This window comes from Apostichopus japonicus, chromosome 8, assembly GCF_037975245.1.
Source record: "Apostichopus japonicus isolate 1M-3 chromosome 8, ASM3797524v1, whole genome shotgun sequence".
Classification (NCBI taxonomy): domain Eukaryota; kingdom Metazoa; phylum Echinodermata; class Holothuroidea; order Aspidochirotida; family Stichopodidae; genus Apostichopus; species Apostichopus japonicus.
The window spans coordinates 20,367,859-20,386,576 of record NC_092568.1 but is presented as its reverse complement, the minus strand read 5'-3'; the positions used below and the strand labels follow the sequence as shown (position 1 = coordinate 20,386,576).

Here is an 18,718-nt window from a genome sequence, read left to right as displayed (position 1 = left end):
TTTTCATGCCGTAACCTCCTCCTCCTCTTCTTCTTCTTTTTCTTTTTCTTCTACTTCTACTTCTCATTTTACCACATAACATCCTAATATTGAAACATTTTGCTCAGTTGACTTGGAAATAACATTACTCTTTGATGTCACACATAGAAACTGCACCAGACCCTGATAGTAATTGCTACCATGCATTGAACCAGGGAGTTCTTCCATAACTCCCCTGATTGGACAGTGTCATAATCTTGGCAGACATACTATCTTTCACAGTGAGCCCAATACAGGTATACACTTTACCACAGTTTAACAATTAAATATATTTGGAATGTACACAGTTAACGAAAAAAAAAACAAAGGATATCATTATCAGCCTTCTGATAACAATATCAAATACGCAGACAAAGTTGTAAATGGAGTTATAATTAGAAGTTACGAATAATCAACGAAGCAAGACTGGCGGACCAACTGAGCATGCGTATGTTGAACATAATAACAGAATAAAAACCCACGAACTTAGCTGAATTTAATAGATTCTGGCGGAGTTCTCAGTCGTATATAGTTGTTGAAACTCAAACTCATCAATGCTCATCAATGCTTCACCGTTAAGAATTTGAGAAAAGATTGAAGACTTGAAGAGATTGAAGACTTGAAAAGGATTGAAGACTTGAAGAGATTGAAGCATTGGTACATTCAACATGGTGGGACAGAGCATCTTCATAGCAACCATCTTGGTTGCCTGTGTACTGTTCTCGGTGGACGGTTCTCATTTCAGAGGCGGGGTGATAACGTGGACGCCTTCCAGTCCTCTACCGCCACCTCCTGGGACATTTCCCACGGTAAGTCCAGTTTATTAAAAGCCCATGCATGGAGATTTAGGGTGGAACCTCGGTCAGTTGTCAAATTTATTGACATAACCTATAGTAACATTAAGATCTTTGAATAATTTTGACATTTTAATGGCATTATTTTGTTGTGATTTCCCCATGCAATTTGACAGCTTATATATTTTCAAAGTTGTCAAAACAACAGAGCAATCCACGGAGTTGCATATTTCATCACCAGCAACCACTGATAATCAAATGAACAAATAATTATTGGCAATATAGGTTCAGAATTGAATATGACTACATTCTTTTTGTGAACCCTACGCTGAACAAACCTAAACTGTGAAAGTTTCCTCTTGTTTTGTCCATTGTATACTAACTTTTAACACTAGGAAGATTACCACTCATTGTCAATCAGTGAAATTCAAGTGCCGCGTAAAGGTAATAATACATAGACTAGGTCGACTTTTGTCCTCTTCTGCCCTTAGACGCATGGTATAGACATAGACTATGCGCCTAGGCACAATGCAGTATATAACGCGCGTACTCACGCACGCGTTTACAAGTTATAGGCTAGACCCAGATGCGAAGGTGAACCGCGTCACGAGAAATTTTGTTTGGGTAGGCTGAGAGGCTTAGATGGTGTTTGCATTTCCATCATTTTACTACATTCATTTATTTATTGATTTATTCATTCCAGTATCAATATAAAATTAATAAAGAGGAGTTATAAATACTTTAACATGAAGAAATATCTGATATTAAAAGGGGAAAAATTTAAGATGATTGGATATCATATAAAATACATCTAGGCCTACACATACAAAAGTTAATACATAAAACGATATAACAAACCAACTACAACAAACATTCTAAGTGCTCGGATTGAATGTATAAAACAGCACGGTATATAAAATAGTTTCTGTAAACTTGTGTTCTGTATTTTGGCAAGATGTGAGGATTTCTTAGATTTCTGTTCCATTTGTGCAGGAGGCTGTTTAGTACAATATATACAAAAGGTGATTCTGATCACTGTTAAACTTAAAAGCCATTCTTGTAAACTCAGTTCTTGCAGCAGCATTGACTTTTTCTAAAAGTACATTGTAACCTAAATTAAATATAGCTGATGTGTATTTAAGAAACTTCATTATCATTTGTTTTTGCAATATTAAATTATTAAAATATTGGTACCAGACAGGCACTGCATAGATCACATGTGCCAGATTGAATAATAGTATTGAAAACATTTTCCTTAGCATTTTGGTTAAAGAAAGACACAACGTAAGCCACACTAGATACTGTATAATCAATGGCGGACTGGCCACACGGGCATTTGGGTAATGCCCGGTGGGCCAGTGGCCCGGTGGGCTGGGGAGCCTGTTAAAAATTACAGCCCATTTTGACAGAAGTTAATAGAATACAGACGGGCTGTGTAGAAATATATTTTTAACTGTGGGAATCAGCTCATGAAATCACCATGTTAGTTAGTCTGTTAGTTCGTAACAAAAGAACGTGTTATTGGCAACCCGTCCGTGCTAATGGATGTTATTTAGGTTTTTTCCATTTTTTTTCAAGCATGTTGTCAAAAGATGCTTGAAAAAAAGTATAGAAATCCAGTCTTAAACATATATTTTTGTCTTCTTTTGTTTACGTTTTTTACTTTCATCAGTTTCATCAAGTGTTTAATTCTGGAAAAAAAAAATTTTGGGTAATTTTTAAAGGATTATTGTAACCTACAAAATTGAGAAATATAGCACCATTTTGCATTTAGGCATTCCTTAACTTCAAAAAATTCTCAAACCTCAAACCTTAAACCCCTCCCCAGGACGGCGATCACTATGTAAGTAGCATATCAATAAAAAATGGCCCGGTCTAGGTAGAAAATGCCCGGGCCGGTTTTAAGACCCAGTCCGCCCCTGTGTATAATATACTTTGCTTAATACCTTTGAAACATGGCAAGAAAAGTTCAAACTGTCATCGATATGTATACTCCCAAGTACTCACTTCTGGAACCATTGCATTTATAGAACACTACTAATTGAATTGGTCAGTTTCAATAACCCTTTATCCAACTTAACTTGTCTGGACCATCCTTGGAGAAATTGTGCCAGCAAATGAATAAGACATGTTTTCCTTGATAAATCTTGTAAGATCATTCGTTAATTTATTTGGCAAGACAGTATTAAACGCACTTGAAAAGTCAAGAAAAAAAACACATTTGTTATAGTTGATTCCTTACAATCAAATGAGACATGATAACATGAATTAATTAGAGGTACAGCCTTTTCAGGGCGTCGGAAGCTATTTTGGATTAGTACGGCATATCAGAGTGTGGCCATCTATCATAATTATCAGGGGGACGTTTGGGAGGTCAAACTACGCTATGCGCCACCATGGTTGGCGCGTAGCGTAACGGAGAAAATTTTGAGAAAATGCCTCCCAGATTGCAGGAAATGGCACTTCCCGAGCTTGAAAACAAGACCCTTACCATGCCAGAGTCACATTTAGCCTACTTGCTTGTTTTATTTTGGTTCTTTATTTTTTGCCATTTTTTTTCTTAGTCCTACTTCTTCTTCTTTTTTATTTGCGCCGTGAATATTGGTCCGGCGTTCGCCGGACCTGCCATACCGGCTCCGACGCCCCTGCTTTTATAGGCACACTGACACTTGTCCCCAAATTGCTCTATATTCTGTATTAGCCGATTTCGAAGGAGCTTTTGCATACGATTAAACGCAATACTTGCAAAAACAAATGGAGTCTGTATCTTCACCAGACAGGAGCCGTCCAAGCAGTTTTCCACACACGGGGTATTTCACTATTTTGAATGTTTTTTTTTCTTGAAAGATAGATGTAATATTGGTGCTAACTCATTTGAAAAATATTTAAAAATCCACCACGGAATATTATTTGACCCACACGCTACAACCCTTTTTGCTTCACTGAATTGTTTTACTTATAAGCCTGGCATCAAATACAAAACAGACGTCCTTAGATTAAGTTAGACTAAACGAAATGGCTCTGTTGCATGAGTGATTGAAAACGTCCAATATCAGGGGCGGATCCAGGGGGGGGGGCCGACCCGGCCCTGGCCCCCCCTTTTTGGAAATCAGTTGCGTTTTTTTTATGTGGGAGTACTTTCAATTCCTAATAGGCATAACTTGGTGAAAGAAAAGCCTAATATATATCCAGCTGTTCTTCCCTGAAACGCGATCGTTTTTATTCCAAATTTGAAACTAAGGCAATTACCAGGCCTACGCGACATCACGTATTGATTAGATACGGCTCAGTACTATAGTGCTGACTATTACTGTCAGGGAAAATCAATGCACAGTTAGCAAGTATATCATAATTATCTGAATGAAACGGGGTGTAGGCGGTTTTACACTATCTAACGCAACGTAGTCGCCAAGAACCTGAAGTATTTTTAAGGGAGGGCCCAAGGAACATGAACTTATAGCATGCTCCTCGTGGTAAAGCATAATTGCACCTATTGAGTGTACTGTTGAGTGTACTGTTGATAGTGTACTGAGTTGAGTGTACTGTTAATAGTAGGAGAGACTAGTGTAGGTTCTTATGACCAACTAGACCGGTTTCTGCTCTCAAACTTTATAGGAGCTTCATCAGTAGTAGCCTTTGAATATTTTATATTCGGCCTGGGCGTCTCGTTCTCAAAATGCATCAATTTTCTGTGCACGAGTTTTTATGGGCTCATAATGCAGCTATAAGAGCATCTAAAAGAGCTTCGTGTGAACCTTGAGAGTCAGCTGATTCTTCGTTAGTATGAAACCTTGAGTTAACAAGTAAACCTTTGAGATTTTGGTTTTATTTTTTTATTTATTATATTATATATAATAATTTGGTCGCTGTCGGCAAATTTTGGGTCTGTCGGCAAAAGGAGAAAAGGTGAAGAGAGCGGAAGGGGAAGAAAGAAGGAAAGCTGAATAGAGAAAAGGAGAACGGGAGCTTCTTTATCGGTTTTTTCGATTTTCCAGTTCTTCATCTGATAAACTCATTCACCAATCCAATCACCCGACGCCTGCAAGTTAAAAATCTCTCGGCAAATAACTGATAATGTCACGGTCGTCAGTATAGCTACTGTAGCCAGGCTCAGCTAGACGAGTGCCAGAATCGCCGGCAACTCAGTGAAAGAAATGGAATTAAAGGCTTCCGTATAGGCCGTAGCCCATGAGTCGTGCTATCGTGTGACAACGTGTTGTTATTATCCTCTGTTCAGAATGACGTCATCGCAGATGTCATTCTTCGTTCTCCGTGGAAAACTTAAGGACACGGCTCACGAATTGTACACAATTTTTAACGTTTCTCGCTTGTATATCAATGAATGTTGTTATTTCTCATTACCGGAAAGTTTTCTGAACATTTTCATCACGAAGTTTCACTATTTCAACGATCGGTGAAGAGAAAACACAGTTCGATAATTGGTCCCAATTAATTCTTCTTCTGCCGACTGCCATAAAAATAATATCGAAATGGAAATTCTACGGTGCCAAATTTGACTTAAAATATGCACCAGATTGCATCTAAGGACGTTTCAAAACTAACAATTTTCCAAAGGGGAGGGGGACACCCCCTCCCCTTAGACCCCTCCCCCATTTCAGTCGCCACTTCCAGATCCGTCGGCAAATCAAATTTGACGTAAAATATATACCAGATTGCATCTAAGGACGTTTCAAAACTCAAAATTTTCCAAAGGGGAGGGGACACCCCCTCCCCTTAGACCCCTCCCCCATTTCAGTCACCACTTCCAGATCCGTCGGCAAATCAAATTTGACTTAAAATATACACCAGATTGCATCTAAGGATGTTTCAAAACTCAAAATTTTCCAAAGGGGAGGGGGACACCCCCTCCCCTTAGACCCCTCCCCATTTCAGTCACCACTTCCAGATCCGTCGGCAAATCAAATTTGACTTAAAATATACACCAGATTGCATCTAAGGATGTTTCAAAACTAAAAATTTTCCAAAAGGGAAGGGGGACACCCCCTCCCCTTAGACCCCTCCCCCATTTCAGTCACCACTTCCAGATCCGTCGGCAAATCAAATCACCCCCCCCCCCCCCAACAAAAGAACCTTCGCTACGCCCCTGAATAGGAAGCAAGAAATAATCCACAAATTCCGATATATTTTCGGTCGGTGATCCGTTTCCGCTTATTATCAGGCCCTCCCTTAATAATACTTCAGGTTCTTGGCGACTACGTTGCGTTAGATAGTGTAACACCGCCTACACCCCCATTTCATCAATAAGTATATCATAATTATCTCATTGAACATATCTTGTTTTATGTTTTTTCTTGGGGTGAATCTGGCGTCATAATTTTCGCGCAAAAGAAAAAACGAATCGACGCAATAATAGTGTATCCATTGTACATGCACTGTTGAGCGTTCTTAAATATGTGTCTATCGAGCAAAAATATGTGCACAAAAAAGCGTGTCTGCAACGTTTCTGGTTTTTCTAGTTTTTGGCGAAATGTTTCACCATTTTGCATCTAAGCACTCACAATTAACCAAAAATTTCCAAGGGGGAGGGGGCCCCTCCCCCTAGACCCCTCCCCCAGGACGCAGATCACTAAAGTGCTACCATCGGGATGTCGGCCCCCCCTTTCTCAAAATCCTGGATCCGCCCCTGAATATGGTCACATAAAACCAAACCCAAACTATGTACCAATAATCAGTTTACCATTTTTGTTGGTGCAAGTAAGGCACCAAATAATGAAATGCGCCCTGACTTGGTTGTGACTCTGAATTCCAAACTTTAATGTGTTGTTCGAAATCTGAAAAAAAACAAATGGGAAAAATATAATCAAACTTAAATCATAAAAAACAATCACTAACTGGTTAACCCACTCACGTCAACTCTAGATCAAACATTCTCTGAATCAAACCGAACTCGTACTCAGCAACCCATCTAAACGTATTGTCGCGTTCGCCGGAGAAGGCGATAGGAAAAGAAAATGTCGGGAGAGTTGTCGAGCGGTGTTACGGTACTTAATTTATTCTCAATCAATCTTACATGAAAGAAAAATGTGTGATTAAATAGGAATATAATGTTCAGTCTACGAAAGCAATGCCTCCTGCACTGCTGGTTAGTACAAATACCTAATCAGACTACGTAACTCTTATTGACTTTCAGTGTACTACTAACTTGCGAATACTGCCTATCGGATTGACTCTTGCTATCCGAGTCTGTAAACGTCGAACCACAAGAAAACTTTTAAACAGAATTTCACCCCATTTTATACATTTTCGATACTACCGTCATACAATGAAATATTTAAAATATTGGTCAATTTTTGGCCGATAGGAAACAGTAAAACAATTGGCCAATTTTGGCCGTTGTAGGGAATAGTCACCGAAAGTAGTTTTTTTCTTTTCTTCGAAATGAATTAGCTATAGACAGACCGCATCCGTAATGAAATTTGGTTTGCCGATAAGAAATGAAAATAGGGCTGTAGCAACCAGTAAGCATATATATATATTTATACATATATTTATATATACAAAATATCACGAAGCGCGCGAACAATTTTGGGGATGAAAGTTGCTACGCGCCTGCACCCAAGCAAATGTCCCCCACCCCCCAATATTTGAAACAAATCGCCGCCCCTACAGCTATGCGGTTAAAGTTTCAACGTATACAATTTTGTGCGTATGTGTTATAAAATGCTAACCATTTGAAAGAAAGTCTGAAAAATTATCCCTCCCCTCTCCCACCGTCGCTAAGGTCCTGAGATTCACCTTTGGAACTGTAGCTCTAATGATTTGATCGAGGAATACATTCGAAAGTCCACTGTTTATACGGACCGTGAAGAAAACATCAACTTCATTGAGCACTATACTGATATTTGCTATAAATTGAGCCTGCTTGATCGACAAGTAAAATTTAACATTTAGGGCTACTATATTTTGCGTGAAGAGGAGGGGATTGGGGGGGGGCGGGGGCTGGGGGCTTTTGTCTTACCGAAGTTAATCCTTACAATCCATGATTTGTTCTCACGACCTCGAACGAACCTATAGATCCCATACATGATTATCGTTTCCTGCTATACTTTTTTTACTGCAGGTGCTCTTTACGTACAGGGTAGCATTCAGAAGATCCTTCAGCAGTGATCATTTCTGTGATATAAGTACCATAACGGCGAGGATTCCAAATCCAGGGGAAGGGTTTTTAGAATGCGATAATGGTTGCACTACGCTAAACGACGACTTGGACTACATTTGTACAGATTTCAGTGTCGCAGCTGACTGGACCACAGGAGAAGGGAGTTCGACCTTCAACCCGCAAACGAATATCTTTGAGGTTTTGTAAGTATCGTGTTATATATGGCAACTAATGGGGCGTTGGGGGGGGGGGGGGTAAGAGAGGGTTAGGTAAGGTGTACTGCAAAATGCTGAGCTTCCTAAGTAAGCAAAGGCATCCGCAAATCTTAAGTTAGGATTATACCAAACCGACGTTACAGTTGAGATTATACCCACATGCATATGCAATCAACCTTCATTATAAAGTTCTATTTTGTTGCAAACATAGCGAAGAATTGACACCACTACCCACAACTCTACTTCCAAACCACCAGCACCGCTCGAAAACCGTAACTAGGCTATAATGATGTGCCCTCACTTACCTAGTCTGGGCCAAGTCGTTTGTAATACTCTATTTCTCGCGTGCAGACTGTACATGCCTTAGAGTCCGTTTCTGCCTACCACGAATGTGCTGGCCCATACCACTGTATTTTTCATGCCCGAGGATCTGTCCGATACAAACCTAGTATCAATTTAAATCGTTGTCCCGGGCATTCTCTGGGCAGTACAGCAAATAGATACGGGGAAATAGCTTTGTGAAAAAGAAAGGTAGGCTACACTATAGGCTGCACATACAAGCAAGGGTCTTAACAAGACTATCACGTACCGTGCAAAAAGGTAACAATTAACTATGTAGATTTTGTCTTTGTAACGCAACCTTGTGGCTTAAGACGCCGTTTTGCAGTGATCTACACATAAGAATAATATCCGATACTCTATGCAACTGTCTTATCGAATTGCATTAAATTTAAAAAAGCGAATACGAAATGATAATTGTTCGATTTTCATGATTATTCGACAGACGTAATTTTGTAGGTTTGGATTTAAACATAGTCCAGATAATGATGATCTGGAATGCTGGATTAAATACGGTGAACAGAACTGAACATTTATCAAACATTAACAAAATAATTATCCTCTTCTGTTTACCTTCAGCAGTGTCTATAATAGTATATTGACCATTTGACCATCTGTTTCTCTTTAGTTATGAAGGAGGAAACTGGATCACACTAGCTAATGGCGGCAATGGAAATTGGATCATTCGATCAAGAGTAGATCTAACTCCTCGTATGGATAACGGACGGATAAATTCTTCTCCAACGACATCAAACATGCCAATAAATCGTATTCAAATCAATTGCCCAGTATCTTACAGGATTCCAGGTTTGTAAAATTCAACAACCCCTGGTACAACTACTTTTCTACGGATGAACCCCTCGTACAACTACTATATATATATATATATATATATATATATATATATATATATATATATATATATATATATATATATATATATATATATATTAAAAATTGAAAAAATTAAATAAAAAATATATAAAAAAAAATATATATATAAATATAAAATGAATATATACATATATATATATATATAAATATATATATTTATGTATATATATATATATATATATATATATATATATATATACATAAATATATATATATATATAAATATATATATATATATATATATAGCCTATTTATTTATAGCCTATATATATATAGCCTATATATATATTTTTTATGTATTGCCCGTATGAAATGATTATGATGATGATTGTGACTGTGATTGTAATTGTGATTGTGATTATGATTATGATTATTATTATTGTTTGAGATGTAGCCTAAGTGAACACGTTCATACTGCATCTTGTATCATATCCGCCAACTGTGTGATTTTGTGTATTACCGTGACTGTCGCTGTTGGTCAGTTTGTGAAACAGTTATTCTGATATTGGGAAACATTCGACAGAAAATAGCCTTCAAAGTCCATATCAATAGATTCCTAAAGGGATCAGTTTATTATAATTACTATGTTAACAGTTTTAGAACTTTGATCGTTTTGTATACCTTTAGGGTCTTGCTTGCTTGCTGGGTGAACTAATTTAAGACCATGTGGTGGAGAGTGCCTTCCTTGTTCTACTTCAAAATCTTTCAGATATGCAGAAGACAGACCATATTTCGTTTATAGACAATTAACACAACTCAAACTTGATTTACAGTTACTGACCCTGACCGAGACACAGTAAGATGCCGCTTTGCCTCGGCCATTGGAGATGAATGTGGTTCTATTTGCGGTCAATCCCCTGGTAACCTAATAGAGGAGGTATGAATGAAATAGGCCTGGTTAATATGTTATACGAATAGTAAGGTGTAAAACAATATTCATACTTTTCATGTTCGAAAATATACGGTAGCTTTTTTTGACAACGTAACCAGATGTTGTGAGTGATTGGTTGAATGCGCGTGCGTATGGAACGCCATGTTAACATTTTTTCAATAATTAAAGATAGCCTATCTTTTATTTTAATTCGAGCTATCTGCAATTAATTTCAGATATCTCGAATTAAATTGAAGATATCTCTAATTATTTCAGATATCTCCAATTCAATTTGAGATATCAGAAATTGCATTTTCGATATGTTGAATTTTATTTAAGATATCTCAAATTTATTTTAAAGATATCAAAAATGAGGACTGTATATATTAAAATAACAAGGACTGTATATATTATTGAATGTATAGGCCTAATTATTTGTTTCGATGTTAATTTCTGATGGACATTTGCTGCAGGACTGTATAATAGAATGGATGCCAACTACAGTGGGACTGTTTGGTGTAGCTGTCCAGATTGAAGATTTTCTGACTCCTGCTAGTACTACACCTTTGAGCAGTATTCCATTGCAGTTCCTATTTGAAGTAATTGAAGGCGATGGTACTTGCGTTGACGCACCTGTCTATGGCCCCACCGTATTACCCGTTGAGTCGTGCATTGGTGTCTCCCCGGGATCAACGTTCACCACCCGTATTACAGCCATCGTATCGACTCCAACTAGAAGGTATACCGTATATGTAAATACAGCATGGCCTATGGTTACATTTTAGAACTAATATAGTTACCAGTTTTACAATTGAATGTCTTCAATTCTGAAAGGCTGTGAACATGGGGGCATTTATGGTAAGATCTTCGATATTGGACGCCATCCACATGATATAATACAGAGGACAAAAGCTATTCTTTATTTGAAATGTGTTAGTTGCTCAAATCAGTCACAATTAGACTACTAGTCCTAATCAGTGTTATAAGGAGACACACATCCAACCATCATCTTAAAACAGCCGAATGACAAGATTGTTGTGAAGAACAACTCCCCAAACAATTAAGACAAAATTATTGCTCCGTTTTGGAAATATCCTCATTTAAAAACCGTGTCTGGTAGTTTTCATTAAATGTAAGTTTTCAAATATGCTAGATATTCGAATATGGTCACCTTTGTTCAAATTTCTTAAACGGTTTTGATTACAACCTTCAAAGAATTTTTCCTAACTGGGACGTTCAGTCTTCTTGTGTGTTTCTTAAAAAAATGTATGAGAACACTTTGGAGAGTAAAGACCTCAAGGAAAGTACTTTTTGAAAACTTTTAGCAATTATAGCGTGCTATAATTTGGGGCCTATACTGACTACCTCTAAACAAGGCACATTGAGTGGGAATCCCTTTAGAGTGATAACAGGTTACATGTGATCGACTAAATTCTCAAAAGATAGATCATTATTTAGCAAAACTCTTTACAAGTCGTTATACAAAAAGCCTTTCACTTGAATATTAGAATTCAAACTTATTTTTTTGCAATCAAGTGACTTTCTCTCAAGTTGATAATATTTGGAGGTACGTAATGTTTTTAATTCCACATTTTTTAACCGTGGTATAATTACATTACGAGTTCATGTTTGAACTCTCTCTCATATTTCATATACGTCTGCAACACGTTGTGAGCCCTGTTTATACACTATACAAATACCATCATTAATTATTTGTCATTAATAATGCCAAACGATACAATTTTCATTTCCTCGGATCTTGATCCGTCTTCAACTAATGCCAATCCAATAGAAGTTGTAATAGGGACCTGATTGTAAGCTCTACAAATGTTGAAATTCTAATATTTTTTACTTCCCCGTGCAGCATAGTGTCCATCAACACTGTTTCACCAATAGGTTTAAGTACCACGCCAGTTCAACAAGTACCCGGTTCAGCCGATGCGTACTTTGTTGACGTCACGTTTACTTCAGCCAATTTAGCACAACTTCAAGAAATCTTCTGTTTCGTCGCTGAAGATAGTGGAGGGTAAGATGTTATCTTGTAAAATGATGTTGATGATGATGATGATGATGATGATGATGATGATGATGATGATGATGATGATGATGATGATGATGATGATGATGATGATGATGATGATGATGATGATGATGATGATGATGATGATGATGATGATGTTGATGATGATGATGATGATGATGTTGTTGATGATGATGATGATGATGATGATGATGCTTTTATACATTATAAAGTATTTAAATAGACTGGTATGTTTGTTCGAACCAACGAACGGAGGTGGCTTAGGTCCTGAGAAGACGAAGGTTTGTCTCATGGAGGGGGGGGGGGGGTGTTGGAATCATGATGACTAAATAGGTGCCGTTGCGAGGAATTGCTACTCGTTTAGACAGTACTGTTTATACACCGAGTCAATAATAAAGTAGTTATGCACCGGATCAAGTGAAGACACCCACGCATTTTCACGCATTGGTTGTACCACAGCATATCTTTGCAACTCTGTGATACTTTTATACCTTTCGATAATGTCAATATACAGGCTAAAAAAAAACATATCGACCCATTGTGACGATTCTTATTCAAATCCGTAACGCACTACAGTACTAGCATACTACTACTGATACCAATGTAACAGTGCCATATATAGGCCTATTCTCTTAAAGATTATACAGCTTGGCTGTGTATTGAACATTGAGAGAAACACTGATATATATAGACATGGAGAAGGTTGTTAGCCGGTTTGCCACCTATGAGATGCACCTTCCAGCCCTTCATTAACGACAAAGATTAATCATTGGTTATACGTTTGTGTCGCTTTAATAAATCTGGCAACACTTTTATGTAGATAACATAATGAAATTTTCACATACACAACTAGTATTGGGGAATAACCTATAAATATAGCACCATATTACATACAGGGGCTTTATAAAACCCAACATTTCTGTCCTCCACCCCCCCCCCCATGTTTGCCCCTTACTTTTGGACATCAAATCCCACCCCTGTCTAAACTTACCCGAAAATCAGCTTCCACAACATTCTTGTGATAATGTTCTTTAATGTTATTTACAGATGCGCCGACAACCAGGCCGGGCTCCGGGGACAATTATGTGAAAGGGTCCGCTTTATGAATTCTTGATATGTCCCATATTCGCCCAGCCCCTGAATACTTTTCCTGGCTTCCAGTTATCATACTTTTTGGTTTCCCGAAAGGAAAAACTATGCAGTAACTCTTGCCGACCTTGCAAAATTGTGAGGGGGGGGGGGTCGGATTGCAAAGTCTGCAATGACCATAAAGTGGATCGCAAAGTCGTTAATTCCTATTACGGTTAGATTCGTCCACACGACAGTATACAGAAAAGTTGTCCTCAAAGCCGAAACCAAAGTGAATTAATCAGGTCACACATCCGGTGTCTATGCTTTCAAAGTTCTTCAAGACCGCACTCATTTCCTTCCGGGAAACATTTCACACTGAAGTTTTGATTCTTCTTTTGTTGCAGCCTTACTAGCAATCAACGATGTATCTTCCTTGTAACTGCAAGTATGTTTGCTTATTATACTTTTCCACTCACAAAAGCACTCTGTTAAGATATGATATAAATAGAGAAAAACATGGTAACATGTTCTAAGAAATAGAACAAAGCAGTTCCATTTTAGTAAATAAGTGAATATGAATTACTATATGCCACTTTTTATAACATGCATCGTTTAAATGTTGCTCGGAGACAGGAACCTTACATCTGAACAAAGTTTATCCTCTGTTCTGCATGGACAAATGCGTGACTGTTGAATTTTTTTCCGGATAATATTTGAATACTTATATTAATGATCGTTTTGGATTTATCTCACTTGAACAGCATCACCACCACTGGCAACATCTGCCACGATTGATAGCAACAACCTGCTGACGATCATTTTTGATCAACCGGTAAGTCATCATTCTTAAAAAATGTATGTGAATCTTGTCGGAATTTCGACAAGGAAAACAACTCATTTCCACCTTAGAGGAAGGCGGACCGTTGTTTGTCAGAGTCTTAATATAGTGTGGAAACTGACTCTTCTCGCAACCCTATGCTGGATGATTTTTTTGTTAGCCAGCCAAATTTAAGTTTATAACATCATATGAATTAAGATTAATCCAAGTCTTGAGTCCTTATCTACCATCCCTATCTCTCCAGATATATTTATCTGCTGTCTGGCAAAAATTGTATGCTGAAGTTATGAGTAAAGACTTGAAGAAAACATTGAATAATATGTCTTGTGTGTTTGTCTGTGATTGAGTATGTGCGTGTGAGGGTGAGTATGTGTTTATTCTCAGTAAACAAATATTTTCATGGCGTAAATCACAGCACGCGAGGCTCTCAGCTTACCATCCGTACAACAACATGAAGTAACTCCCAGATTAAGCTTTCAAGTGCAGAGTGAACAATCTGCGGAGCAATTATTTTCCATTTTCCAGACTACCTATCACGTTTCTACGATTGTATGAGCTAGTATTTCTTTTGTTCTTCATTACACTAGATAACAATTCCAACTTCTCCGGCAGGATTAGTCATCATTACGTCTCTACAAACAGGACTGCAGTTACTCTCATTTAATACTTCAGTAGATGCTACTCTGGCTCGAGGGAACACCGCTTTGTTATTTCAATTACCCTTCTCGTTGGGAGAAACCGTCCTTGTAAACGTACAACGACATGTCGTGGAAACCAACACGTTTTGTGGAGTCGAAAATGATCCGACTACAATTCCTGTAGGCCGTGGGCCGAAGTAGGAAAAGTGATCTAAAAATTAACTTTCGTTGCAAAGTCACGGGGTCTACATGAAACCCATTACATTTTATTAGCAATATGTATTATTTTCCGAAATCAGTTGTTCCCAAGTGTCAATGTTGCACATTAATGTTTTTTAGGCCAAAATGGCGGCAATTTCCCCATACATATCCTGCACAAAATAGAATAGACCACAAATACCATAAAATTGATCAGAAGGAGAATCTACCTTCATGTTGAGGTCCTGCCGGCTATTTTGAACATATGTGGAATGATAATTTGTTTAGTGGGGGGAGGGGGGTCTACTAAAAGGTCACAAAGCACTAAAAACAGAAATAGAGGGCGCTGTCCATTTCAGTATATCGGAGCATTGCATACTGCTATGCGAAAAAATATAATTAAAATTACTTCGCGATGCTTTTCATTGTAATTACATAGAAAATCTGTCTTATTTTGATCGTGCCGAACATCATTCTCCCTAGCCCAATTCTATGCACTGCAGTTCCCATACCTATGTTTGGTAGCTGGACATGGATATATTAAATGGTGCTTAAAATCCTACCCCTCTCCAAATTTTCAGAGACTGAAGCTCCTCTTGCATTGAAAATATTGAGGCAAAGTTAAGGGATTGGGAAGGTATGGGGAAGGGTGAGGTGGTGTAAGGAGGGGATATGTATAAATCTAGTTTAAAAATGAGGAATGCATATGGTAGTGAAGCTCCAATGTAAACCATAAAGTGTTATGTAAAGAAGGCGAGAAAGGTGTGTTAGTTTCAGTTCTGAATTATATTATTATTGCAAAAGATATTTTTTCATAATTTTTTTGAAGCATTTCTTTCTTACACTTACTTTATAAAGGGCCAAAACATTATGAATAAAGAAGTGTAACTAAAAACAAGCATTTAGCATATTTGGTTAACGGCATATATGAACAGTGACAGTATTCTAGTTATTGTTACACTTTTTGAACAAGACATTCAACATGCACTGAGTGAGTACATTATGTGGTACAATGATAATTACATTAATATAACCATTCAGAGAGTCAACTGAGTTGGAGATTCCTTGGAAAACAAGATTTTCAAAGCTCACACCACTTTTGACCAAAAGAGATGTAGTTGGTGTGCCTACATGCAAGTTTGAAAATGTACTTAAAATATTATGTGTACAATCCAAGACATCACAGGCACACACCATCACCAGTGCATAAATTCCTTTTTACAAATATTGTTAAACTGAAGTAACAATTGAAAACATTTACTATATCTAATAACTACAGTATGTATACATTTTCATAGAACAGGACCTGTAACTGTAGCCGTCAAAAATTAGGACCGAGTCTTCTACGGAAGGTTGCTCTTTATTTATTCATCTGGTTTTCTTTGTTTACCTTCGTGAAAACTACAAATAAAAATAATAATTATACAAACAACTACAATATGCACATTCTATCAAATACATATACAATAACAAGTGAATATATCATCTATGGTAGTAATACATATACAATAACAAGTGAATATATCATCTATGGTAGTAATACATATACAATAACAAGTGAATATATCATCTATGGTAGTAAGGCTAGTCCATTAAGTGATATAGTCCCATGACTCCCATCAAAACTGTCGCTAAGTTCTTACGAAAAGAATATTTACTATCTCTGTAATTGATGGATATACATATTACAATTGGACAGGAAGAAGCCTTTAGGTCCAGGGTAAACTTGCATCTAAACCATAACATAAAATAACATACCTCTTTGGACTCTTTACAAATGTCGGCTCAGTTAAGCACTCTGATAGGTGTGGCAAAGATAAATTGTGTCTTAACAACATGCATGGTCGGCCTATCTGTGCAAGGCTGTGCACCCTCTCTCGAAAGATGCCGAGTGAGAGACATCTCGGCCTCGTACACAAAACAATTTAAAGTAACCATTGTGCGGTACTGTAATGTGACGAATTCCACATCTGGGAATATTTGCCATGCAGGACAGCACAGGATTGCTGCCGAGCTCACAAATTATGAATACGAACATGTTTAAACAACAATGAATAGATTTTACGTATAGAAATTGTGAATCAACTGTTACAGGACCTATGAAGTACATTGTACATTTTCATGAAAATTTGCAGGAATTTACACATGGCAACTTTCCATCATGTTGTCTCTCATGCAGAAATGCAAATTTGAAGGTCTTGAATAATATAACTACTGGAGACAGAATGTGGCCACTGTGGACTGATCTCAGCAGCTTTGGGGCAGGTCCTTGATCCATTGATTCTGTTGACAGAGCAGATGAAGATTTATTTAATTTGTGATACACAAATGGGCTTCTTTACTTCACCTCAAGTAATTTAAAGTTGCTTTCAATCACTTCAATGTTGCATAGCTGATAGATAGTTTAAAAAGAGATATGCAACATTGCAATAAATGTCCACATTAATAAAAACAGTGACTGATAAAGCTCAAATAAAATATGCTTATTAACTTATGCTGCATACCATGATTTTTGCAAAATTGATTATTCTACATTAATTTTTTACTTTACAATTCAATTATTTCCTCCCTCCTCCTCCCTCCCTTATTTACTTTTAAACAGAACATGGACCTGAATTTCCATTGAAATACATTTAATAAGCAAGACAGTATGCATGTCTGTTTACTTACCGACCATGTTGTTGTTTTTTTTCAATGATTCACACATGGAACGGGACTACAAGCAGTTATGTATATATGTTAAAACAGCAATGTTTTGCATCATTACAGTATCATAAGTATTTGCATAGGCCTATATTCCAACACGTACATATTTGCACTCTATTTGAAGGCAACAGACAGAAATCTTACCTGATTGATCATTGTGTGTGAAGTCTCCAAAATCTGTGCAGTACAGTATCAGTTTTAGCTGGTAAATCCTCTGCAAGACAGAAAATAAAGAAAGAGATTTCAACAACAGTTTTGTTGAATTGAGCCTAGGGTGACGATCATATATGGCCGTGGCTATTCTTACGACTAGTCGTAACAATTATTTATAAACTTTTCTTACGACAAAGGCGAATTCATGCGCAGTAAAGTAAATAAAGCAAGTGCGCATGTAGTACTGTAGGGGTAACCCTAAACATAACCCTACACCTTAATCCTAACTCTAACCGGAAATTATTGTTACTCCTCGTCGTAAAAATAGTACTCCCGGTCATAAAAATAGCAACTGCGCATGCGTAGTCGGAAATTATTCTTACGACTAGTCGTAAGAATAGCCACTTTCATCATATATTTACTTGTGATTATGATTTACTTCAAGGCCTGTATTTAAGAGACGGGTTGTAACTGTTCAGTTGGTTTAACTCGCATTAGTTCAAAAAAATATATAAACAATGCATCTTCAACAAGAAATACAGCATATTTGAAAGACCATACCATGGGGAAAAAACTTTGAACTCATTGCAAGTTTTACCTGAACCAGCAACCCTCTTCGTTCCCGTGACAAATTGTACACAGAACGTACATCCAGCCAACCTTTTGTTTCAGCATAGCCTGGTCTATTGAATAACACTGGTTTAGTCAACGTTAGAACTTAGCTAGAGCTGTGTACATTTTTTACAGCGTAGGCCTAGGCTAGTTGAGAACGACTGTGGTTACTGTAACTGTACGAACTCGAATGACACAGTTTCCAGTCGA

The 18,718-nt window shown here is 37.4% G+C and overlaps 1 protein-coding gene across 1 annotated transcript; it reads left to right on the top strand.

Moving 5' to 3' along the window:
• Nucleotides 1-502: 502 nt before the first annotated feature.
• Nucleotides 503-17,707, top strand: LOC139970972 (uncharacterized). Its single transcript, XM_071977077.1, has 9 exons — nt 503-827; nt 7,894-8,135; nt 9,115-9,293; nt 10,154-10,257; nt 10,725-10,990; nt 12,116-12,277; nt 13,768-13,808; nt 14,125-14,195; nt 14,789-17,707. Exons 1-9 carry the CDS (start codon nt 687-689, stop codon nt 15,038-15,040), a joined length of 1,458 nt encoding a protein of 485 aa, XP_071833178.1. The 5' UTR covers nt 503-686; the 3' UTR covers nt 15,041-17,707.
• Nucleotides 17,708-18,718: the final 1,011 nt, after the last annotated feature.